Source organism: Propithecus coquereli, unplaced genomic scaffold (assembly GCF_000956105.1).
Source record: "Propithecus coquereli isolate 6110/MARCELLA unplaced genomic scaffold, Pcoq_1.0 Scaffold128, whole genome shotgun sequence".
NCBI classification, from domain to species: Eukaryota; Metazoa; Chordata; class Mammalia; order Primates; family Indriidae; genus Propithecus; species Propithecus coquereli.
This window is the reverse complement of record NW_012136969.1, coordinates 912,787-938,714: the sequence shown is the minus strand read 5'-3', so window position 1 is coordinate 938,714 and position 25,928 is coordinate 912,787. Positions and strand designations below refer to the sequence as shown.

Sequence of the window (25,928 nt, the reverse complement as noted above, 5' to 3'; positions counted from 1 at the left end):
GTCCAATTAATTTCTTTCTATTTTTAGTAGAGACGGAATCTCACTCTTGCTCAGGCTGGTTTCAAACTCCTGAGCTCAAACAATCCACCCGCCTTGGCCTCCCAGAGAGCTAGGATTACAGGCGTGAGCCACCGCGCCCGGCCCACAGTGGTGTTTTGGTCGATGAGATTATAAAGGAGCTGTAAAGTTCCTATGACCTAGTGACATGGTAGCCATTGTAACATTGTAGCATACACGTTGCCCTTTCTATGTTTAGATGTGTTTAGATACACAAATACCACCGTGTTATCCTTGCCTCCCGTGTTCAGGACAGGGACATGCTGGACAGGGTGGTAGCCTAGGAGCAATAGGCCTAGGTATGCAGTAGGCTACACCACCTAGGGCTGTGTAAGTCCACTCTATGGTGTTCGCACAACAACACAATTGGCCAACAATGCATTTCTCAGAGCAGATCCCTGTCATTAAGCCACACGTGACCGTCCATGCCTACATATAATCTTGGGAACTCCTGTGCTGCGGTATCAAGGAACTGCTGGGTGTGGGAGGTGGAGAAAGAAAAGAAAAAAGAAATCAGGAAGCTTTTGGGAGAAAAGCTCTCAGTAGGCAGCTCTGACCAGTGGCCACTGCCCAAGCTTTGCAGCCACACGGGCTCGTGTCTTACTAGCTATGTGACCCTGGGCAAGTTATCTCACCTCTGTATAAAAGGGCCCAACCGGTCCTGCCTCACAGGGTTGTTAGAAGGATAAAGGAAGAGGACACGAAACCCAGGTCCCCTTCCCTTTGTTTCAGCAAACACTGAAAAACCACATAACCAGTTGCTGAATCTTTTCCCTTATTTAGTCTGAAATCAGAGATTCTTTTGGGTTAAAACAAAACCAAACCTTTCAAAGGCAGACGGAGCTAGGTGTTGTCAGAGAGCTACCAGTCCTCCGCACGGCAGGCAGTGAGCACTGCTTCCCACCTGTCCTGCGCCAGCCCAGAGCCTTCCTCTTCTCTCCGCCCATCCTGCTGGAATCCACTATTCAAGACCCAGTAGAGTGGCCGGGATGTAGAGGTCAGAGAAATAGGTCAGCCGGGTGGCTCCAGACTGCCCAGAGAGCTGATTGTAATCGTGGGCTCACCTCGGAGACTGAGTGTGTCCCTGAATTTACATGCTCAGGAATTTATAATATTTTATCAGCAAAGCCAGATATGAGGAGACTCCGGGTGTGGATTCACATTAACCAAACATACATTTCCACGTGCTCCTCGGAGGCCCAGTGTTTTGTGCTTGGAAGAGTTGTATGTACTTGGTGTTCCTTATTTTCTAGCTTTTAGAAGATTCATCAAACCTCCATTGTCTTTCAGTTTGGAGAGAGAGTGTTCACGTTTCTTGCTCGCCCTGTGAGTGAGGACACCCAACTTTAGGGAAATGCCCCCTTGTTACTGAGACTGTCGTTTTGGAAATAGGATCATTGACCTCTTGAATATCAAAGCTGGGAGGACTGGGCAATCTCGTCTGCTCCCTCATTTTCCGGCAGGGACAGCTGAGTTGGGGAGAGGGAAGGACTGACCCAGGGCCAGGCAGCACGGGCGGCAGGGCTGCAGCTACAGCTGGGCCTCCCACGCCAGGCCACTGCCTTCCACACTCGAGCACAGGGCCTCGTCCACGGGCACGTCCCAGAGAATTCCAGGTTCCTGATCCCTGCAAAGGCAGGCAGGCAGGCTCTCCTCTCGCCTGTCCCCCTTCTCTGCTGTGTTTTCCTTTTTATTGTTCCACTGGTGACTGTCATGTGACTTTTCTCTTCTCTGAGATTTCTCTTTTTCCTCCCTACAGTTCTGAGCCAAGAAGAGCACTCAAGGTAGGGCCATGAGCTGAATGGGAAGGGGCAGTCACATCCGCCTCCCTGTCTGGCATGTGTGTGCCTTCCCTGGGGCTGGGAGCAGGGTACCTTAGGTGACAAAAGCCTTCTTTCCAAAGCCTTGGGAATACCCAAGAGCAACTCCAGGCCTGGGGTGGTAACAGGGAGGCAGGACCTGAAGTGTCTGGCGCAGTCTCCAGTGCTGGAGTCGGGGCTGTTGCTTAGCGGTGAGCACCAGCCGTGGCTGCACACAGCTGGCTTTGGATCCTGGCTCCCTGCCAGCCCGGACCGAGGGGAACTTACCTTCTCTGGGCTTGTTTCCTCATCTGTGGAATGGCAATTGTAGTCCTTTACTTCTTATCCGCAGCACGGTGGTAAAGATTAAATTGAACAAAATAACCAATGCCAGGGTGATGGGCCTGCTCACAGCAGGAACTCAGGTAATGGCAGATCCTTCCCTCCCTTGCCGGGGGGCTCGTTGCATTTTCCCAGGCTTTGGAAGAGTTGCAGCAGCAGGGGGGCAAATGACCTGGAGGGACAGTGTGGGAAATGGGGGAGAGCTCAGTGAGGGAGAGGACACGCACACTGCACTTGCCACATGCCGGCCACCTTCTAACCCTTTTGCGTATATCAACTAGGTGACTCCCCTAGCAACCCCTTGATGTCGTGCTGTTTTCATCCTCATTTTCCAGATGAGGGTTGAGGCACAGAAAGGTAAAGTGACTTGTCCAGGGACTCGGTGGTTAAGACAGGATTTGCATCCGGGCAGCGCGGCCCCAGCGTCCCTGCCCCGACCTCCAGGCAATGCCAGCATCGTCTTCGATGTGCTGTTATCATGCTGTCTGCCGAGTGGGAGAGGCCACACAAGCCCACGTGCATTCAGCAAGGAGGCTTCAAAGGACAACCCTTGAAGGGTGGGGACTAGAGTTTTGGCATCCCGGTGGGTTCCAGCTGCGAGGGAGCTCAGAGGGTGCCTGGCAGGAAGTCCCATGGTTGGGACTTCAGAAGCAAATGGACCTAGGCTCAGTCGCCCTCTGCCTTATACTGGCTGTGTGGCCTTGGGCAAGCTGCTTCCCCTTTCAGAGTCTCTGAGACCACATCTGTGTTCCCAAGAGCCATAAAAGGCATTCCTTCCGGGGTTGCTGGGAGGATTAAACGAGATAATGTGCTCAGAGTATAGTGTCATGAGGTGATGCCAGGGTGATGCAGGGAGCCTCGCAGCCTCTGTGTTCATGAGTTTTCTAAATCTCCAGGCACTGAAATGTAAGTCTCTCCTGGGAGCAGGGAGTGGTCCTGGAGAATCCTGAACCACAGGAGGTTGGTCCTTGTACCGCCAGTCTCCCCGCCCCTGCCACATAAGCACGAGGAAATGGGAGTCCCAGGGGAAGCAGGCAGAAACTTGCCCGGAAGAGCACTGGCACACACGGACAGCATTTCTGAGAGGCAGAGAGCCTGGGTTTTGATCTGGGGCAGCGACGTGGTTGGAGAAGAAGGGGACGGGGCCAGGGAGCTGGAACTGCCTGGGTCCAACCAGGAGAGAGCAGAAGGCACGCTTAGCTGGAGCACAGCCTCTTGGCCTAGGCACCACGGGAGCCCCACTGAGTGGTGAGAGGCCACAAGATGAGGTCAGCCTGGGCCGTTCATTTCCAGCCACAGGAGCCCTGGGAACAGGCCCTCTCAGCAGGTCGGCGTCTAGGTGGAGGGCAGCAGACCCTGGGCATGCATTGGAGCTTCTGGGCTGGGAGGACCTTGGGGATCATCTTGGCCAGAGTGAAGACCCACCCGGTGGGGGGGCCAGGACTGCCTGTAGGCAGTGGACACATGGTGTGATGTTCTGCATTTCCAGATAAATCAGGGCCTGTCCAAGGTCATCCCTGCTACAGCACCTCTTGCACTCACCTACAGCCCAGCACGTTTTTCAGAGTGGGAGAGAAAGGGGTTACGTTTCAGCCAGTAGATACCCTGGAATCATTCACTATAGCTGTGAGCACGTATCATGTGACTGAATGGCTTCTGTAGTATCCACCCCAGCAGAATAAAGATTGAGAGCTCTTGTTGTAGTTGATCCTTCTCTGAGGCTCAGGTCCCTGCTTGAACCTTCCCAGTGCTTGTCCAGCTTCTCCTTGTATGCCCCAGCAGCAAGGCAGCTCACTCCCTCATACGAGACATCTTACAAAGGGAAAACTCGGAGATGTTCATCACACCATTATTCATAACTAAAAGCCAACTGAAAACACCCAGGGCTCAAACTAAAAAAGCAATGGCAAAAGGATTATAGGTAAGTTATGGCAAACTCACCCAATAGAATCATCCTCAGACATCAGAAAAGATCATTGGGAAACTTGTGGCAACAGAGAGGAGCATTTACATAGTGACACTGAGTAAAAACATGTCCACAGTATGATTGTAAATATATGATAAAATAGGTTGATTTTAAAAACAAACACTGCTTGAGCAGTTGTTATGTTTTGATTCCTGTACTTAGTATTATCACACATTATCTCATTTACTCTCCCAGCTGCCCAGTAGGGTACTTGGTACTTCCCCCTTTTACAGATGAGGAAACAGAGGGTCAGAGTGGTTCAGTGTCCTGCCTTAGTCCTCCCAGCCAGGCTGTCGGACCCAGGGCTTGAAGTCAGGCCTAGCACTCTCTCCACCACATCATGCTGACATCAGGAATAGAGAAGGGGGCCATGGGTAATTCTATTTCTTTCAGACTTCCTTTTCTGTTGCCATTATTGGAAATTTCTAAAGGAGGCTTTGACAGCTCCTTTGAGGGTGTGACCCCCCAAGACCAGGGAGGTGTTTGTGTACAACTCATAAGATGCTGTACTCTCTTCTCCAGGATGACATGGAAGCTTACCGGACCCAGAACCGCTTCCTGAACTCCGAGATCCACCAGGTCACGAAGATCTGGAGAAAGGTGGCGGAGAAGGAGAAGGCCCTCCTGATGAAGGTGCGAGTTGGGAGCCCCGCCCGGGCCGTCTGCATTCCCGGCCACCCATCTGGTCGCACACTGCCCGCCCCGTCTCACTCTCCTCATCACTTGTCTGCATCCCCTCTGGACTGAGCCCCTGTGAGCAGGGCCCGTGTCAGTTCTTCTGTCTGCTCGGCAGTGTTCACTGGGCAGTGTTCACTCGGTGGCTGTGGGTGCAGAGACCAGTAAGCCTGGTTCCTGCCCCCAAGGAGGGGCAGACTAGTGAGGGAGTTGAACATGAGCAAGATGAATAGGGCTCTCCGTATTCATCCAGATGAATAGGGCCCCCAGGGAGGAAGGAAAGTCAGGGAGGGCTTCCTGGAAGAGGTGCCTTCTGAGTTAAGTCCTGAGAGTTAGTGTTATCCAGGCAACCCATGGAGAAAGGGCTTGGAGGAAGAGAGACAGCGTAGTAAAGACCTGCAGCCTGAGGCGGGGAGCAGGGCTGGGGAGGGAGAGACGTGAGGCTGGAGCTGAGGAGTTTGGAGCTTACTCGGAGGAAACTGGGACTTGTTGAAGGATTTAGAGTGGAGGAGAAGACTGCTGTGACTGCGTGGGGTGGGTGGGCCTGGAAGGGGGTGGGCCTGTTTGGAGTCTATAGCAGGAGTCCCTGAGGAGGGTGTGGGTGACAGGACTCAGGAAGAGCCCTGGTGAGAGAGATGGGAACCAGGCAGGACAGGCAGGACAGAGGATGGCTTGGAGTTGGTGACCTGGGCAGGGGTGCAGCAGAATTGCAGCCTTGACCCTAAGGTCCCCCCACCTCCCGCCACCCCAGGATGAGACAGGAGCCAGGGCGGCCCAGGGGTCATTAAGCAAATTTTTACTGTCCCCATCTCACAAAAAGAAAACAAGGAGGTGGCCTGAACTGCCTGGCACCGTCCAGCTTGTATAAATAGAAACACAAAAGTTCAAGGGAGCGGGGCATGTGGTGGGAAGCGTCCCAGGCAAGGGAAGAGGGTGGGTGCATGCATGAAGGCCTTGAAGTCGGGGGGATGTGATGTGTTGGAGGAACAGAAAGAGCCCACATGGTGGCAGCAAGGGCACAAGGGCAGTGTCCATCCCCTGGGCAAATGCTCTGTCACTCTACCCACAGAGAGTTTGCTCTGTGCCAGCTCCCCTGGGAAGAGCTTTCATATATCAGCTCTTCTGATCTTTGCCAGAATCCTGAGGCAGACTCTGTATTAGCCCCATTTTACAGATGGATGAACTAAGGTTATGTAAGTTGCCACAGGTCACACAGCTAGCCGTGGCTGAACCAGGATGGTACTGTAGGCCATGCAAGAGCCTGTATTCTCCCTGTGCACCCTTCCCCTCTTTCTTCCGAACCAGCTCCAGCCCTGGGCCTGGTCCCCTCTTGCCTGCCTTGCTGGAAACCACTGGATTCAAGGCCCATCTCCCTTCCCTTGTACAAAGCGGTGGGATTTGGGAGTCAGGGCACACGAGGGTAGTGCTGCCCTAAAGCTGTGGGGCAGCCCAGGCCCAACCAGGTGGCCTGACCAGCGTGCCTCTCCCTCTTGCAGTGCGCCTATCTGCAAGCCAGGAACTGCCAGGTGGAGAGCAAGTACCTGGCGGGGCTGCGAAGGCTGCAGGAGGCCGTGGGGGCCGAGGCCAGCGAGTGCGTGGAGCTGCTGAGGCAGCTCACCCAGGAGGCGCTGCAGTGGGAAGCCGGCGAGGCCTCTGACGGCGTGGAGATGAGCCCCATCAGGTGAGCCCAGGTGGCCGGTCCCTGCTGGCCGTGTGCGAGCACCACATAGCTGTTACCGCCTCTGACCTCCGGATCCCCGGGCGTGTGGTCGCAGCGGAGGCCGTGCAGGCTCAGAGGAGGCAGCCCTTTGCCGTGGCAGACAGCACGTCAGCGCAGACACAGGGCTGCCTGCAGGGCCCCGCTTTTCCCACTCGTCCAGGTCGCACAGACGTGTTTGTCAGGGGAGGAGGGGACACAAGCCGCTGCCGCCTCTGCGCCAAGCCCTTTCTGAGCACAGTGGACACAGTGGTTAAACATGACGGAAAGGAGCGTGGCTGTGCTCGAAGGCCCCTGGAGGCTGGGTGGCCCAGTGGCAGGAGCCCAGGCTCTGAAGCCAGACCTGGCTCCCTTGCTGTGTGACCTTGGACAAGTCTCTTTACCTTTCTGAGCCTCATACTCAGTCTCCATAGATGTAGGCTAAGAGCCCTGCTTTGCAGGATCATTGGGATTAAATGAGATGGCACATGCAGGGCACATAGTAGGGATGAATAAATGTTGAATAAATGTGAAAGGCCATCTGGAATGAGTCCCCAGCTGTCCCACCTCTGCTTGTCATTGGTGCTGTCTGTCCCCCATCCATCCTTGGGCTTAGCGGCTGTGGTAAGTGGGTTCTGTGTTAGCAGTGCAGGACTCCTTGGGCCTAAGGCTGCGTGGAATAATAAGAGGGTTGTTTATATTTGCACAGAATGAGTGAGTGAATACCTCTTAAGCACTTACTGTGTACCAGGCGCTATCTGGGGCCCCAGCAGCTTACAACAGAGGATCTCACTGGGTCTTCATGAGGCAGAGCAGGGGTTCCTACACCCATTACACAGATGAGCAAACTGAGGTTGGGAGAACTGAAGTCATGTGTCCTGAGCTGCATGGCTAACCTTCCACGAAGCCAGGGCAGGAACCTGGCCCAGGGTCCTCCTCCCTCCCACTGCCCCTTATCTGGGGCAGGGCTCTGCAAGGCTTTGCTAAGGTGGGCTTTTTTTTGGCAGTGAGTATGATGAATATGGCTTCCTGAGGGTGCCCGACTACGAGGTAGAAGACCTGAAGCTGCTGGCCAAGATCCAGGCGCTGGAGGTGCACTCCCACTACCTGCTGTCCCTCGAGGCTGTGGAGCGGCCGCTGCGGGAACGCTGGGCTGCCCTGGCTGAGCTCGTGCCCTCGGCCGAGCTCAAGCAGCTGCTGCGGGCAGGAGTGCCCCACGAACACCGCCCACGCGTCTGGAAGTGGCTGGTGCACCGCCGCACCCAGCACCTACACACTCCCGGCTGCTACCAGGAGCTGCTGAGCCGGAGCCAGGCCAGCAAGCACCCTGCTGCCCGCCAGATCGAGCTGGACCTGAACCGTACCTTCCCCAACAACAAGCACTTCACTTGTCCCACCTCCAGCTTCCCCAACAAGCTCCGCCGGGTGCTGCTGGCCTTCTCCTGGCAGAACCCCACCATCGGCTACTGCCAGGGCCTGAACAGGTGAGCAGCTATAGCCTAGTAAGGGCGTGGCCCTTACCTTTCAGAGCACTGCTCTGTCTCTTGGAGCCTCCCAAGAACCCCGAGACGTGAGCCCAGGATGCTTGGTCCCCACTGGACAAATGGGGACAGGCAGGTGAGAGGACATGTTCAAGACAGAGATGGGCGAGGCCCCCTGTCCCATGCTCTCTCCTTTGATCTGTGCTCAGGGAGGTGCAACTCACATGGAAAGCATCGTGAATGGTCTGCTGGAGTATATAGTGCATGGCCTGGCTCACATATTGCAGAACGGTAGGGGTCATTTGCTGGAATCATTTGCTTTAAATGAAACCTCCTCAGTGGAGCACAAGGAAAAGGGAGTTTGTAAATGTTACAGAGGGAGCTCACACAAGCCAGGAAAAGAAAATTGAGCTGAGGACCAGCTGGTCATTGGAAGGAAGGCAACTGCTCTGTCCAGCAGCCCCAGGGGCAGCCTTCATACCTAGTCCCTGGGAATGCCATCCCCTCAGGACGTACAGCACCAAGGCACTTGTCTGCAGCCCTCTCAGCGGCTACATGGTCTCTGGCCTCTCCCTCACTCTACATGCCTGCTTCCTTCTCTCTCAGCAAACCAGCCTCTGCCCACTCATTTTTGGGATGTTTAGGGCCCATCACGGTTGCTGGAATGGAGACCTCAGCCCCTGAATGAGATCTTTCAGCGAATCTTCTCACCCCATCCCTCACACACTCAAACCTTGTGTCCCAGTCCTGAATTCCCCAAAGAAGGAATCTGAATGGCCCAGCCTGGAATAATTTCCATTTCTGGTGCATTCAGCAGGGGAGGGAGGAAGGGATTGGGAGTAGTAGATGATGTCACCTGGTTTGTAGGGCTGTCCCCTCCAAGACTGCAGGGGACTGTCCTGGATGCCCCGGGTATCTCAGTAGAGGTTGCATAGTCTGAAATATTTCCCAGAGCAAGTTTTGACTCAATCTAATTTAAACACACATACACTCAGGTAAAATTTACATAAGCCATTCTGCTCTTTTTTCAGACTAAATGGTGTGTGACAGTTATTTAACACGGAATAAACATTCAAATTGTTCTCACTCAAATTTGAATGGTTCTCAAGGGTAGATATTTTTTCCAGCCTAAAATTAGGTGAAATTGAGCATGCATATATACAATTACTGGGACTTAAAAGAGTTAAACTCCAACCATGATGCCTCTCGGTCTAAGCCTCCTTAGAAATTGTGTTCGGATTTCATGCTACTCTAAATGTCTGCTACAGGTGATACCTGTAGAAATTTCATTCATTCAGCAGCCAAGCAAAAGCCTGTGCACTTTTTATCTGTTTGAACATGTTAAAATCCAGAAGGGACAAAATTTGCAAAGCCTCTTTAACATTAGCTATAAAGCAGCTGGAAGCTATGCAATTAGTATGAACAAAAATTTTTACATTTCATGCAAAGGTCAGGTGGGAAGTAACGCTTGATGAGGGCCTCTTGGAGGCCAGGTGCTTAGCATACCTGATGCCATTTATCCTCACGAAAACCCGGTGAGGTGGGCATTGGTTGCCCCATTGTCCACATGACACTAGAGGGCCCAGCGCCTCACCACACATGGTGGCCAAGCCAACTACCAAACCCCAACACTCACTCAGAATGGCAGCAGTGGCAGAGGGTGTGCCAAGGCCTCCCAGAAGCCCTTTTTCCTGCATAGGCGTAACCTTTGTGAGAGCTGCTCTGGAGTTAAGTCTGTGCTGTAGGGGTAGGGGAAAATCCTATAGCAGGAGGGGGACTTGCGACAGCCTCGCAGAAAGAGAGAAACTTCTCCTTGTGTGGAAAGAGGTAGCACACAGGCCGCAGAAGGGGATCTAGGGACAACTGAGACCAAGAGAGGCAGAAAATACCCAGAGGGCGTTTTTTAAATCTCTTTCTCTGAATGCTGTTTTTGCTTAAATCTGATATGCAAGCACAGATAATTGGTATTTATGTAAATATGTGATGGCTTAAAATAGAACGTTATTGTAACAGCAAGCCTGCTCACATGTGCAGCGTATTGGCCCCAAACTCAAGCCTGCAGGCCCTGCACTTGTCTTAGTTGCCATCTAGTGGTGGCCGTTAGAACTGCATGTGTGGTGTCTCAAGATGACAGACTGCTTCCAAGGCAACAAATCCAGCCTGTTTAGACAGTGACAGTTATCATAGTAATGGTCTAATGCTAATTTACAGCAAAAATTTTAAAGCTATTTCCTTGTAAAAATAAGTGCAATTCTTTAAAAGTCGTGTTTTCTTGGCCGGGCGCGGTGGCTCATGCCTGTAATCCTAGCTCTCTGGGAGGCCGAGGCGGGCGGATTGTTTGAGCTCAGGAGTTCGAAACCAGCCTGAGCAAGAGCAAGACCCCGTCTCTACTAAAATTAGAAAGAAATTAATTGGACAACTAAAAATATATAGAAAAAATTAGCCAGGCATGGTGGCGCATGCCTGTAGTCCCAGCTACTCAGGAGGCTGAGGCAGGAGGATCACTTGAGCCCAGGAGTTTGAGGTTGCTGTGAGCTAGGATGACGCCACGGCACTCTAGCCCGGGCAACACAGTGAGACTCTGTCTCAAAAAAAAAAAAAAAAAGTAGTGTTTTCTTGCCCTCATTGACATGCTCCCTCCTTTGCAGGCCTGCTTGCAGTACTGCTGTAGCCTGAGCAGTTAGTTAGTAAGCCCTAGCACCCAGCCTCGGATAATGGACCTTTTAGTGTGTGCAGAAGTCTAAACCAATGCTGGCAGCCAACTCCTAGACTGAGGACATCCTGAGGCTCAGGGGGAACAGGGTTGGGAGGATGGAGAGCACCAGCCTGGACTTTGGGAGTGCTGAGTTCTGTTTCCACCCTGCCACCAGCAGACTGTGATCTTGAGCAAGTCACTTCTGCTTTCTGGGCCTTGGTTTTCCCATCAGTGCAATAAGGAGTTTGTTCAAACCAGAAATGACGAGTAGGAGGCAGCTACCTGGAGCCTTGTCTTGAGTGATTTTCTGAGGCAGCCTCCGGACCAGGGGGAAAGAGTGCCATGACCAATTAGTTACGTCTTCCCTGGGCATAGACAAAGGGAATGTTGCCGTGATCTATTGGTTATGTCTGCTCTGGGCACAGACAAAGAGAGTGGTGGCTAGAATACCTCACATTTGCTATCCTTGAACTCAGTGATTCTGGAGGTTCCCTCCCCTGCAGCTCTGAGAGGGCAGAGCCTCCTATTTCCAAGGAGTTCTGTGACTATTCTTCTCTTCACCCACTCAGCTCAGACTCCTGAAGGTTTGTACAAATATTTGAGCCAGAGTGGAGAGAAATTCCTTCCCAATCTACCGGAGAAAGAGAAGGGATTTATTTTCTTGTCTTTTGAGATTTGACCCTGTTTCTAAGAGTCATGAACCTCAGAAGAAGGTGGAGATCATGAATCCAATCCAGTGAGAACCCAGAGAAGGATAAATATCTGGACTATGAAATATGCTCTTTACATGCACAGAGAGTCTGAGGCTTCAAATGCTGTAAAGCGACACCTCCCTGAGGCTGCCCTGAGTACTGGATCCCTAGGCCTCGGTGGGCGCAGCGCACAGAAGGACCTCCGCGGCCCACTGGGCAGCCCTGGGTTAGGTAGAGTCAGTCACCCGGGGCTTTGTCACTGCAGGGTTTCTCAGAGGCTTTACTAGGACAGTGCACGTCGTGAGCCTCTAAGAGGGGGCTGGAACGTGCGGCATCCCCCACATGTCTTTGAATATGGGACCCTGTGTTCACTTAGCATCTTGGGAAACGTGTTCTTGGATTGGCCGTGGCTGAGAGCTGCCAGGGAAGATGGGAGAAGGAGAGACAACAGCACTTCTCCCAGGAAGACTTCCCTGCTCAGCCCTGGGGGGTTCTTTTTCTCACCCATGATCTCATTAGAGCCTCATGAGAACTTTGAGGGGCGGAGAAGTAGAGGAGAAAAAGAACTAGGCGCACTGAGCACCTGGTATAGGCCAGTGAGCAAGGCACTGTGGGTCCGTCTGCTCACTCCGAGCCTGCGGGGCAGATGTCGTTAGTCTCGCTTTGCAGACTCAGAGAGGTGAGTGTGCTTGCCGAGGTCTCAAAGCCTGTGATTATCAAGGCGAGGACAGCTAACATTTGTAAGAGAACACTATGTTTCCGGTGCTGTGCTGGGCACTAAATGAACTCCGTTCATCCTCACAATAGTCCTGGGATTATTGTGAGGAGGCTGAGGCTCAAAGGTTAAGTAACTTGCCCAAGGTCACCCAGGAAGCAGCAAGACCAAGACTCACACCCAGGCAAGCTGACTCCAGACCCCCTGCTTTGAAATGGTCCCCATTGCTCTGGAAATCGCCAGGGTCATCTACCCCGAAAGAGTGTTCATCTCACTGCAGGTGCCAGGAACACCCGCCTGGTTAGGGAGTGGGGAGTGGGGTTGGACTGCTGCTTGTATAGAAGGACTTACCCCTGGGACCCAGTGAGCCACCTCTGTCATGGACTGCCTGGCAGGGCTCTGACTTGTGTGGGTCACACCAGGGCTCCTTCCCTCCCACTCCAGGCTGGCGGCCATCGCTCTGCTGGTCCTAGACGAGGAAGAGAGTGCCTTCTGGTGCCTGGTGGCCATTGTGGAGACCATAATGCCAGCCGATTACTACAGCAAGACACTGATGGCATCCCAGGTGAGCGGGATAGGGAGGGGACTTGGCGGCCGTGCAGGACAGTGCCCCCGAGTTGTTCCTACAAGCCAGGGAATCTTCTAGGCTTCCACTTCTCCCTCTGTGCTGTGAGCCGATAACCCTCTCTGGGACTCCTGGGAAGTTCCAGTGAGCTGGCAGCCTTTAGAATTGTTGGGCTAGACTGCTGCTATTCTAGTGGTGACATCATGTCATTAGAAACAGTGGGTTTCCCGGGGCGGGGAGGAGAAGGAAATCTAGCGTCACTTGCTATCTGCCAGTGAAGAATTTCAAGACAGAGGTCAGGTAGATGGGCGATGGGGCTGGGAGGGCGGGAGGCGATGGTGCTGACTTATATACGCTCCTCGTTGTCTACCGAGAAGCACGGCTGCCTCCATCATCTCATCACCGCCTCGCTGTCCTCGGAGCACAGGCAGAGCTGGCTTCACACCCCCTACCCCTCCACTGACCAGCTGTGTGGCCGTGGCAAGTGACATCACCTCCCTGAACCCCAAGCTGGCCCACTTTTGAATGGGAATAAAGTTTCTCCATGGGCTTGTTAAGAGCCGTAAATGCACAAACATTTCAAACCCCACCACCCCGACTCTCCATCCTCTCCCACCACCCCCTGCCGCGTTCCTACTGCGTCAGCACCTTCTGCTCTACAGAGAGGCCTTCTCACTCCCCAGCCCCAAACCCATCAGCTACTCTCTGGCCACCCAGCCTTTTCTCCTAATACTGACTCCTCCCTCTGGGACGCCCACCTGGGCAGGGAGGTCGGGGGATGGTGGGTGTTCAGGTGTGGAGCTGGGGGAGCAATCGGGACTTTGGAGTCATCAGCAGAGAGGTACTGAAGCAGGTAAAGATTCATTTGGCCTCACGGAAGGGGAGCCCAAGCTAACAGTGGCTTCAGTGGGGGATTATTTTTCTCAGATAAAGACAAGGCAGGACCCACTCCTCAGTGCCGTCAGGCCTCAGGCTCCTTCCAGCTCCCTGCTCTGCCATCCCTGGCATGTGGCCGTCATCCTCATGCCCGTTGCGTTGTGGTCACAAGATGGCCGCACCCGCTCTGGCACTGTGGCCGTGGCCTGGGCTGGAAGAAGCAGAGGGGCAAACAGCAGGAGCTGGCTCCCCCGCCCGGCAATTTCCACTTCCATCTGACTGGTCACAACTGTGTCTCGTGGCCGCCCTGGTTGCAAGGCAGGCTGGGAAACGTATCATGTTTTATGTTCACATCTTAACAATTATGAAATTGAGGTGTGTTGTATAAGCAATGGGGTAGGGTTTGGGGTTTTTTTCTTTCATTTTTTTATTATGGAAACTATCCCACAGTTAAAAAAATAGAGAAAATAGTATCACGAACCTCCACGTGTCCATCGCCTGGTTTCGATAATTGTCGACATGGGGAGGCCAGTGTTGTTTCATCTATACTCGACCCACTCCTGCTTTGAATATCTCGAAGTAAATTTCGGATATCGTATCAGTTCGTAAATCCTTCAGTAGGTTCGCCGGCACCTTAGACTCAGAGAGTTACTGGAGGTTTTCAGCTGCACACGTGGCCTCCACAGCTGAGCAGGTTCTGGGTAAGGAGGGAGCGGAGCTGCTGGGTGTTTGCCACAGCCGAGGCCAACGCCTGCAGGGGACCGAAGTTGGGGGAGAGGGCTGAGCAACCAGTAGTTCCAGGAAGGAAGAGCAGGAAGAAACTAAAACAGGGTCATCCCAGAGGTAGGAGAACCACAAAAGAACCATGTCTTGGAGCCGGGGAAGGAGCCAGTGCTGGGAGCAGTCAACCGGGTCCAGTGAGACAAGGATGGAGGCGGGACAGTGGCCACAAGGAGAGGTCGCTGGCAACCATCGCCAGCAGTGTCCTGCGTTGAGAAGATTCTTCAATGCCAAGAGTGGCAGGACATTATGCCCCGCACACACCTGCCCCAGGACCTCACCCCAGACACCCACCCAGCGCCTTCTGTGTCCAGCCCAGAATGAGTATAGAGAAGCGGCCGTGGCCGTCAGCTGATGCAAGCTTAGAGACAAGGCTCTGTTTCCCCAGGGCCTTTGTGTGTGACCAGCTTCTCTGAACTGCCACGTGGATCAGCCTGGCCCCCAGGCTCCTGCTTGGCTCAAGGTTCAGGTGGGCAAGAGGGCTGAGAACTCGCCAGCCCACGCTAACCTCCTGCAAATCCTGTGCTGCGGCCTCGATGGCTCTCGCCTGTGTCGGGAGCAGCGGGCTGATGTGCTGCTGCACCTGCCTCCCAGCCAGGCTGGGCGCTAGCTCCCCCGGGTGCTGGGGCCTCCTGGGCAGGGCAGGACCTACGCAGAGCAGCTCCCGGGTTGTGTGTGGACCGACTGTGTAGGAAGGGCGGGCAGGGAGGCTGCAAGTGACAGGCCCTCTCACTGGCTTCCAGGTGGACCAGCGGGTGCTCCAGGACCTCTGCTCGGAGAAGCTGCCCAGGTTGATGGCCCACCTGGGGCAGCACCATGTGGACCTCTCCCTCATCACCTTCAACTGGTTCCTCGTGGTCTTTGCAGACAGTCTCATCAGCGACATCCTCTTCCGGGTCTGGGATGCCTTCCTGTACGAGGGGACCAAGGTAGGGTGCTGCTAGGGCGTTGGCAGGGGGGCCCTGAGCAAGTCCCTTCACCCCTCTGGGGCTTGATTCTGCCCCTGGAGAATAGGAGGACAGTGCTCACCTGTCAGGGTGGCTGAGGTCTGCCGAGAGCATGGCTTTGTAACCTGTGACGTGCTTTGCACATATGAGAGGCACTGGTGGTTCTGCCTCTGAAGACGGGTCCTAAAGTGGGATTGCCCTTCCCTGGAGAGGAGGCATGACCATGATCGGGGGGCACATCCCTAGTCCATCGTTGCCCCCTGGTCACCTGGGCCCCTTCTTCTCTTCCTCCTGGTTGGACTAAGCCCTGGAATGGGGGCTGGAGCTTGGGTTTGGTCCCAGGCCTGCCCTGACCTTGCCAGGAGGCCCTGGGCTGGTCCTCCCACCACCCCAGTTTCCACCTCACAGTTCACAGAGTACCTTCAAATTTGTCCTTTGATTTGATCACTGCCAGAGCCCCCAGTAAAGACATGGCAGTAACCCGATTAGGTCCAACAGGACAGGCTAGAGCTGGGACTCAGTGCAGATCCCCACATTTCAAGCTGTGCTCCCCCACATTGTGCCTCCAGGCCTCACCTCTGCAACCAGTCCCGGGACTCCCATGCCACCTGGGGCTGTGGGCTTTCCTCCCTCTCAGGCTTGCCTGCCTGGCCCCCCACGCCCCACCTGAGCCTCCACTTTGCCCCCAGGTGGTGTTCCGCTATGCCTTGGCCATTTTCAAGTACAACGAGGAGGAGATCCTGAGGCTGCAGGACGGCCTGGAGATCTACCAGTACCTGCGCCTCTTCACCAAGACCATCTGCAACAGCCGGTGAGAGCCCTCGCCTGTCCCCTCCGGCCCTCCCGCCACCCACGCGCCGCTTCAGTGACACCGATCATCCCGTTACAGCCTAGAAATCTTTAGGGAAGTCCTACTGTCTTAGTGATCCGTCTGCTGCCTCCTCATGGCATTTGAAGCCTCCATGCAGTTTCGTTTCTTGCCCACCTTCCCCTACCCTGAACACTCATGGCCTGTGATCCTGGAAGGTAGAATTATTTGAGTTCCTAGAACAACTCCACCTGTGGGCTTTTGTCTTCGTTTTTTCTACCTAGAATGCCTCCTTGCCACTTCCACCACCACCATTTTCTTTGCTTGGTCAACTTTTATTCACTGTTTAAAACTCAGCTCACGTGTCACCTCCTCCAGGAAGCCTTCCCTGACCAACCTTTCCCTACTGGGTTAGGTGCCTTGAGCTTCCTCCTGCCTCAGCACGATCACTCCAGGTGGAAATCATCTTCCTATTCACTGTTTCCTCTTCCTCCCTGAGGGCAGGGGCCAGGGGCTCAGCCACATGGGGGGGATGTCCCAGTGGGCCCTGTGCTCTGGACTGATCGTGCCCTCTCCCCAGGAAGCTGATGAACATCGCCTTCAACGACATGAACCCCTTTTCCATGAAACAGCTGCAGCAGCTGCGGACGGCCCACCGGGAGAGGCTGGAGTCTGAGCTGCGGGAGCTGGAGCGGCTCAAGGCCGAGTACTTGGAGAGGCGGGCGTCCCAGGGCAGAGCGGTGCCCGAGGGCTGTGCCAGTGAGGACGAGGGGGAAGGGGAGGCCTGACTTGGCCACCTGCCCTCCCCAAAGCCTTCCTTACCCTTGGCTGGCAGGCCCCTGGAAGTGAGGCATGGACCAGTGGTCCAGCCCGGGTAGCCCTATCACCATGTGACCCTGGACAAGTCCCTTCTCTCTAGGCCTCAGTCTCCTCATTGGGACATTGTCTGCTGTGAAGCCATTGGTTGGGTTACCTTTTGTGGGCACTTACCAGGGATGCCAGCCCTTCCTGGCCTCCACACAGAGCACTTTAGCTGTAAACAAGGAAGAAGAGTGCTGTCTTTATAGGGTAACCTTGAACATCCTTTGGGTTATATTAATATAAACAATGTAAATGTTGGAAATAGTTCACGAGCTTTGGGATTTAAACAGTTCTCAGTTACCAATTTTTCCTGGATGGGCCCAAGGTGCCAGGGTGTGCCACCCCTAGGGCCTCCCAGCCCAGGATGGCTCTGGCTGCTGTTTCTCTGGGTGTCTCTGCAGGGCCAGCCTCTTCCTGGTTCCCCGAGGAGCTGGGGCCCTGAGTGTTTAGGGTTTCTGTCTCTCTGGGTCAGGCTTTGCCAGGTCCATCCTCAGCAGGCTGAGGCAGGGGTCAAGGCTGCATAGCGATTTTGGCAACTCATTTCTCAGCGAAACATGTGACTGTGCTGGCACAGCTTTGGGGTTCGCACGTGGAAACCTCCTCTCTGGGAAGCCACCCAGGATTAGGTGAAGCTGCCTTCGAACCTCCTAGCTCTGATCTGAGGCTTCTGTCCAGAGCCGGGAGGAAGACTTGCCCATCACTGAGGACCAGGGACAGAACCTTTGGCAGCCCTGGCTGGTTCCTAGCCCCTCATGTCACCCACAGGTATGAATTTGGGGTACACCAGGCAACCAGCTTTCCCACACTATGCCGCAGCCCTGGGGAGCCCAGAGTGCCTTTCCTCAACCTCTGGACAGGATGCATGCTGTAACCTTAAGGTTGCTTGGTCACAAGGGGCCCAGCCTCATGGGGCTCTCAGGAGGGTTGATGGAGATAATGCTGGTTCTGAGCCTGGTGCACAGTAAGCTGCATCCAAATTTCTTTTTTTTAAGAGATGGGGTCTCAGTCTGTCGCCCAGGCTGCAGTGCAGTGGCGTGATCACAGCTCACTGCAACCTCGAACACCTGAGCTCAAGAGATCCGCCCACCTCAGCCTCTCTCCCCAGTAGCTGGGACTGCAGGTGCGCGCCACCACACCCGGCTAATCTTTTTAGTCTTACTGTGTTGCCCAGGCTGGTCTCAAGGAGTTCCTACCCACTTGGCCTCCCAAAGTGCTGGGATTATAGGCGTGAGCCACTGGGAGCGGCCTTTCCTATGAAGGAAACATCGCGGGCGGCGGGGCCTGAGGTGTGCAGAAGGCCCAAGCTCCAGAGCTGGAGAGAACTCGTATTCTCTCTTCGGCACAAAGGACCACAAGCAAAAGAGAAACAGGCACTGGGCACGGGGCGGCTGGGTGATGGCACCCTCCTCCTCAGTCTACCTTTCCTCCCCTCCTCCATCCCTCTTCTTCCCCCTTTCTCTCCTCCCCACCCCCTCTCCCTTCTTTCTTCCTCCTTTCTCCGCCTCTCCCTCTCCTCCACCTCCCACCCCCTCCAGGCAGGGGGGAGGCTCTGCTCAGAGCTGGGTGCCTGAGCTCCATCCTTCCCCTCCTAGGGGGAGGGGGTGCTTTGCCTTTGACCCAGCACTGTGTGACCTCTGCTTCCGACCTGGCTGCAGCTTAGAATCATCTGAGTAGCTTTTTAAAAATGTTGGTGCTGGGGTCCCACACTCAGAGCTATTGTGGGGCCCGGGTGTTCGGATGCACTGGGAGGGGCGGGGAGCACAGGATAGTGAGGACTCGCTGCCTCCTCCAGCCCAGCAGGGGGCGCTGGGAGTGAGACTTGCCTGTGCTGCAGCGCCTGCTCACCCAGGCCAAGCTCAGTTTACAGACCAGGAGACAGGGCTCAGAGAATTGGCTAACCTGCCCAAACTCACACAGCCACTGGGCGGTTGAGCCATGCTTAAGCCTAGGGGCCCTGACTGCAAAGCCAGGGAGAGCTCCTCCTGGCTTCTCCCTTCACCTTCTCTGGGAACTAGAACACCTGCCCCGAGGACCCAGGGAAAGGACAGGCGTGGCCTGTGGCCTCCTGGGGGTACACTCATGGGCTTAGCTCCAGGCAAAGGAAAATGAAAGGAAGAGCTCCCTAACTGTTGCCTCGAGCTGGGATTGTAGTGATAGCCCCTTCCAGAGATGAACCAGGCAGCGAGGCTACAGCAGGGGCTCGTGGGCCCCACCCTAGAATGTCCAAGCCTGCTGCTGGTGCTCTCAGAGCCTGCCCACCCTCCCCTGCTCTTCCTGGAGGGCGTTTGGGGCCCTCCCCTGGTGTCGGGTTCCTGGCCTGCACCACAGCTGTTGCCCCCTTCCCCAGGGGCTGCTGCCTCCCCGCCTGGAGGATCTGATCCCTCTCAGCCCCACCTTCCCACCCCAGGGAGGGGAACTCCTGTTCAAAGCATTCACACCCCACCCCCACCCTAGGCCCTCAGCAAGCTGTGGTCCAGGCCCCATTCCACAGGGGAGGGAAAAGGAGTTACCCAGGGAACCTCTCTGGGGTGACATCCCCAAGAATAAAGGGCTAGATCAAAGGAGGAGGGGCCTGGAGGACACTTTGGAAGACCTCCCCCCACACTCACACACCCCTCCAAAGTGGGAGGTGCATTCTCACTTCCACAGATTGCCCGTGTTCAAGGCTACTGTCCCCAAACACAGACCCTCACCCACCAGGTGCCACCTCATTCTTACTCAGCTCCATCTCCCCAGGACACAAGGCCATGTTGCACAGAAAGCTCCATGTGGGGCAGATCGATGGAGATCTTGCCCCACTCCCCACGTACATGTTCTGGTCCTGCACAAGGTGTTTACCCACAATGGAAGAGTAAACAAAGCTGACCACGTCGATGCACCAAGAAGGAAGCAGGAGGTTTCCTGGCCCATCCCAGTCAGCACTAAGTTCCAACAGAAGGTGCAGGCCGATGGGCCCAACTCTGGAGCCAGACCTGCTGTGTGGTTTTCTATAATAGCTAGAGGGGCCTGGGCAGGTCATGCCCACTCTGGCCTCAGTTTCCCCATGTGTGCAGTTCAGGGGATGGTCGGGGTAGCCTTCCACATCTGGACCAGGATTAGGGGGAAGGAGAGGGCAGGACAGGAGGACCCCCTCACACAGAGGCATGCACACACATACACCCACACAGCAACCCCAGGTAGGGTACCAGGTGGTGTCTATTACAGAGGCCTCCCCGTGGCTTATCAGTCTATATGTCCACAGCATCCAGAGAGGTCCCCGTCAAACCAGCTATTCCCCAGAGTCCCAGCCACCAGCCACCTTGGCAAAGGGTGGGAAGATGCAGATACAGGCCTGGGAGGGCACATCCACGGGGCATCTGGGAAGGCTGGAAGGATGAGTGGGTTTAGACAGGGGGAGTTGATGGTCTGGGAAGAGAATTACAAGCAGACCAAAGGCTGCTTAGCAAAGGCAACAACGTGTGAGAGTGCAAGGGAGTGGCATTAGGGGGGTGCACCAGAGATACTGGCCCAACACCCAAGTGAATTAAGACATTCAGATGCCTTAGCCTGGGAAAGGTTGTGGTGCCCACCCACTAGGTATAATTCAAGTAAAAGCAGACATGAACCGTGAGTATAAGGAATTCTCACAACATCTTAATTTTGTCCATATGGTTTTTCGAAACCTCAGATACCAACTCTTCCGTGCTGACACTTGAAGCATGCATTCGGTCTGCCCACTGAGCAGTCCAGCTCCAAGAGGTTTGGGTCAGAGTTGTAAGGTGGAGGCTTTGAGGGCCGTCCTGGACACAGGGTAGGCAGAGAGTCCATCCTGCTCTGGGCATGGGAGTAGCCCAATGAACTGTTAAAGGAGATAATCAAGAGCCCACCAAGTACTTAGCCACTCTAAGCCTCAATTTTCTTATCTGTAAAACGGGGGTAATAATAATGGCTAAATAAAAGGGTTGGTAGGATTAAATGAAATAATGTATGTAAGGTAGTACACAGTATGCTCTGCTATTCACTCAACAGCTATATACTGAGTGCCTACTATGTGCCAGGGTACTGTTCTAGGCCCTCGGGATACACCACAGAACAAAACCAAGAGCTCTTCTCAGGAGAGGTGGTGTAGTGGAGTGGCTCTGAGCTGGGGCACGGGAGCCATGCTGCCTGGGGTTGCATTCCTAGCCGTGTGATCTTAAGCTAGGTACTTAACCTCTCTGGGCCTCAGCTTCCTTATGTGTAAAATAGGTGAATAATAGTGTCAACTTCACAGGCTCGCGTGACAGTAAAGTGAAGTAATGCACACAAAGTGTTTAAACAGTGCCTGGCTCCGTGTTAGGTGGTGGTGTTAAAAGGCAGGGCCTCCCCATCTCTCGCCACTGCCTAGTGTCCTCAGTGCGGCGGAGCCGCTGAGACGGGGCCGCAGCGCCCCTCCCGGCTCGCGAGGGAAGACAGGGCGTCCCCCCGAAGCCCGGCGGCCCTGCCCTCCCTGCTCTTGCCCTCCCCGCGGGCCCCGCAGCCGCAGCAACCGCTCCCGCAGCGCGGTGTGAGGAGCGCTGCCCCGGCGCCGCCTCTGCGTGCGCGCTTTACCCGGCCGGGATCGTCACGCCCAGGCTCAAACAGCCCCTGAAGGCAGACACAGGTCCTGTCTCCATTCTACCTTGGGGGAAACTGAGGCTCCGGGAGGTCGAGTGCCTTGTACCACGCCACGCAGCGAGGGAATTACGGGACGTGAAGCCAGGCAGGCTGGCTGTCCCCAGCCTCCGCTTGGTGGCCGGGTAGCCCGCCCTCGTCACTGCGACGTGTGCGCGCCTGTTCGGAGCGTGTGTGCGCGTCCCGGGGCCGGCCCCCGGGGGCCAAGAGCTCGGTCGGGATCGGGGCGGGGACTTCGCGCGGCCACCGCGGACCTGCGGGCGGGCAGCGGGCGGGGCTTGGGCCGGGCCCCCGGCCCCGCCCTCCGGCCCCGCCTGCCTGGCTGCGCTCAGAGAGGAGGCGGCGGCGCTGGGCGCGGGGAGTCGGCGGGCGGCGAAGAGCGTGGAGCCGGAGCCGGACGCCGCCGCCGCCGCCGCCGCCACCGCCGCCACCTGCGTGGCCGTCATCAAGGTAGGGCGGCCCCGCGCCGCCGGCAGTGCCTTCGCGGTCTGCGCGATGGGGGCGTCGGCGGGGCGTGTGCGCTGTGCCTCCGGGCTGCAGCTCCCGGAGAGGGAGGGATGCGGGGCTCGGCGCGCCGCGGGGGACCCGGCGGAGCGCGAGGGACCTGGCTTGCAGCCCCTTCGCGTGACCTTGTACGAAGCACTGCTCCTCTCCAGACCTCAGTTTCCCCATCAGGACAGCGGGCGCAATGGTGCCCCCTCTTCGCCGGATTGTTGGGAGGGGCCACCGCAAGGTCCGCGATCCCGACGGCTCGGGCCGGGATAGACACTGTCTGCACCGCCACCCCTTCCCGGGGTGAGGGCGGCTCACCCTGGGCGCGGCCAGCCAGTCCCGACAGGCCCCTGTTGTAGCCCGGGTGCCCTAGGGGACCCGTATCGGGACCCTCCCCCTCTTGGCTGGGTCACCTACTGGGCCTCAGCTTCCGGTACAGGAAAGAGTGGCGGGGGGTTGGGGGTCCCCAGGTCCCTGCCCAGCCGACCTGGTCGTGTGGGTGGGGCGATCAGAGTCTGCCTGCCAAGACGGGCCTCGTGGTCGCCTGGGGCTGGAAGAGCCCTGGGCTGGACCTGGCTGGACCCTCGACAGCATACCTGCCTGGACCAGACCCACGCAGGCACCTGGATTTAGAGAATGGTGTAGAACGGCCCCATCCCCTTCCCAGCCCCAGCCAGCTGCTGGTGCCTAGCTCTGTGTCTAGCCCTGTGTGACAAGGCTGACTTGCAGCCACACCTGGACCTCAGAGGGGCAACAGTGCCAAGAGGACTGGGTCTAAGTGGGATTAGGGCATGGGGTGGACGTGTCTGAGGGACTGTGGTTCCAGGCTCTCTGGGTAAAACAGATCTATGGCCTCTGGCCCAGCCCCTCTGTTAGATCCCCTCTGGAAGGTCTTGCTGCCCAGTTGCACACTCCTTATGGTGAGGATGTCACTAGCTGCAAACCAAGCTGGAATCTGCTTCCTAGTCACTGCCCCTCCCACTGATCCTGCTCTGGGCACACAGACAGCATCTGACCCCTCCTCCCCACCCCTGGGGCAGTGATCAGGTCCCTTAAATCTGCTCACCTCCAGGCTGAATAGCCCCAGGCCAAGGAGTTTCTCCTGCCAGAGCGGAGGGGAGCAATGGCAAGAAGAGGGAGCTGAGGTGTCTGCCCAGAGCAGGCTGTGGGGCCTCCTCCGCCTGGGGCTTGTTCAGAGCCCACGCGTGCATCAGGCCTGGAACCTGTCTCCTGAGCTTCCTGCACCTCCTGCACACCTTCTGGGAGGTCTGGGGTGAGGAGGGGGGCCAGACCCCCTCTCTAAGCCCTTCCTGTCCATGGGGTCTCTTCCCCGCTTCCCTAATGCCTGCCCTGATTGAAGGAGCAGTTTCTGGGAGTCAGTTCTGAGTTTCTGGTCTCTCTTGTCCCCCTCATGACCTGCCCGTCACCCAGGGGCTTTCTCACAGCCAAAAGAAGGGAGGGGCTCCTGGGCAGGTGGTGAACTCCCTGTCATGGTCGTTATTCAAGCAGAGGCTGAGTGAGCATATGCTAGGGATGAGCTGCCTTTGACTGAAAGTCAGCGGGATTCTAGGGCTGCAGTAGGGTGCCTATGACCTTGCCCTTTAGCCATGGTGGAGCTGCGCAGGGCTTGGAGCTGCTTTTATCCCCTCATAAAAGCAGAATAAGTGTAGTGCTGTCCCATGAGCCCAGCTCCAACGCACAGACTTAAGTGCTACCTTAAGTCTCTTATCATCTTGACACATGTATAATCTGGGCCCCGTTTTCCTGCTCGGCTAGTTCAAGCCATTTTGGCTTGATTTAGGAGCATGACAGATTCTGGTTATTAAAAAGTCATCCAATGGTAATAATTTTAAAATACACCATGGTATTACAGAATGTATGAGCCAAATGGAGCCTTAAGAAATCAGGACATCCAACCCCCTCATTTTACAGATAGGCATCCCCTAGCCCCAGAGGGCATATGACTGGCCAAAGGTCAGGCAGCAAACCACCAACTGAGCCCAGGGATCCTGATTCTAAGACCAGACTAGTGTTCAGTTTTGTTTTTGTTTTTAACACATACCATATAATAAATGAAAGCAGTCTGTAGTTATTCCTATAAAATTAGCAAAAACAAAAATAAAAGGATAAAAGTCTATGCTAGCAAGGCTGTAGGGATTTGCCCATGGCATTTAATTTTCCAGGTTGGCAGCCTGTTATTGTGAAAATGATCCTACCTGCCCTTTGTCCCTAGCTGCCTACTTTGGGGACTTTACCCTGAGGAAGTAACTATAGAGAGACACATATGTAGTGCTGTTATTGGTAAGAAGTTATGTTATAGTGAAGAAGCTCTCAGTGTTTTATCTGAGGCTTAATAAACATTTTATTTTAAAAATACAGCTTAAAAAATAGTGACACTGAAGCTTACACTACCGGAGTCTGGCCAGCATAGAAGCAATGCAGTCCAGAGGAAAGACCATAAGGCTAAAGTCAGCAGACATAGATTCCAAGACAAACTCTTCTGTCCCCATTGTGTCACCCTGGGTCAGTCCCTTCCCCTCTCTGTACCTCACTTTCCCCATCTGTAAAATGGGGGTGAACTCAGTGATTGCTAAATGTGTTTCAGCTCTTGCATCCCACATACTAGATTTAGCAAATCTCTGTAACAGACCCTCAAGGAATCTCCCCATCATTAAATGAATCCCCTTAGAGGCAGGCAGCTAGGCCCCTGCACAAGGGGTTTTAGCCTTAAACTTTTGCTATTTGTAAACAGCCAGAACCTGGATTGTTTTAGACTTTGGTCTGTTTTTATCTTCTCTATCAAATCTCGAAGGTCCAGAAAATAATTCCGCAGGATCCTCTATTATTTTAGGTCTATAGTTAATGCCTTGCCTCCTTCAGAACAGATTGGAGGTCCTTTTTAATCACAATCTGAAGGGCCAGGAGTAGGTGACTTCACTTCTGTGGGCAAACATTTATTGGGTGCCTACCGTGTACCAGGCCATGAGTTGCCTCCTGGGGACCTGCAGGCTGCTGTGGGAAACATATTAGTTTAAACCATATGAACAGCCAATATCTGTTTTTGACTTAAAAAAAAAAATGCCAATTTCATTTGGTTCAACCTAAATGGAAAAAGATACACAGGTAATTAAGGAGCAGTGTGCTCCTTCCTATAATTGCGAGATTGGCAGGGTGCGGTGGGGACTAAGAAGTAGTGATTACAAGCTTGGAGAAGTCAAGGTGGAGGGACCGGGAGCCTCCCCGTGGAGTGGGGGCTGACAGTAAACAAAACAGGCCAGAAAGATCTGCCCTGAAAGAGCTTACAGTCAGATAGGGGAAAAGGCAGACAATAAACAGCAAGTGAAATAGATGGTGACAAACGACATGGAGCAAATAAAACATGAGGTGTGTGAAGGGGGTGGGAGGAGGGGTTGCAGTTTTAACCAGGGTGGGCTCGGGGGCTCAGTGAGAAGGTGACTTTTAGGCCAAGGCTTGAAGGAGAAGAGGGAGTGAGCTGGGCTGATTTCTGCGGGAAGATCCATCCAGGTGGAGGGAAGAAGCTAGTGCAAAAGCCCTGAGGTAGGACCGTGCCTGCTATGTCCACAGAAGAGTGGGCTGGAACAGAGTGGGCTGGAACAGAGTGACGGAGGGAGAAGAGGCAGAGAGGAGGTTGGAGAGGCGCAGGGCTAGATTGTGTACCCCACTGTGTACAGCGTGGAATGCTACATGTTTGTGAGGGAGCTGCTGTTTTTATCTCTTTTTCAGTTAAGAAATCAAAGGTACAGAAAAGTTAAGTAACTTGTTGAAACTGTGTCTCGTGGAGAAGCTAGGGCTTCTAGTCAAAGGCAGTGGAGAGCCATGGAAGGAGCA

At 54.9% G+C, this 25,928-nt stretch overlaps 1 protein-coding gene across 4 annotated transcripts in view; it reads left to right on the top strand.

Moving 5' to 3' along the window:
- TBC1D2 (TBC1 domain family, member 2) overlaps positions 1-17,255 on the top strand; it is a 47,946-nt gene extending 30,691 nt beyond the window's left edge. For 2 of the 4 annotated variants that reach the window (XM_012638280.1, XM_012638277.1), the window contains 7 exons: positions 4,687-4,797; positions 6,336-6,520; positions 7,543-8,019; positions 12,563-12,683; positions 15,083-15,268; positions 15,976-16,097; positions 16,675-17,255. In XM_012638280.1, coding sequence (XP_012493734.1) covers positions 4,687-4,797; positions 6,336-6,520; positions 7,543-8,019; positions 12,563-12,683; positions 15,083-15,268; positions 15,976-16,097; positions 16,675-16,882 — 1,410 coding nt within the window. In that variant the 3' untranslated portion in view covers positions 16,883-17,255. The remainder of the gene's footprint in view (positions 1-4,686; positions 4,798-6,335; positions 6,521-7,542; positions 8,020-12,562; positions 12,684-15,082; positions 15,269-15,975; positions 16,098-16,674) is intronic. The other 2 variants (XM_012638278.1, XM_012638279.1) reach the window with 2 other exon arrangements.
- The last annotated feature ends 8,673 nt before the right edge of the window (positions 17,256-25,928 follow it).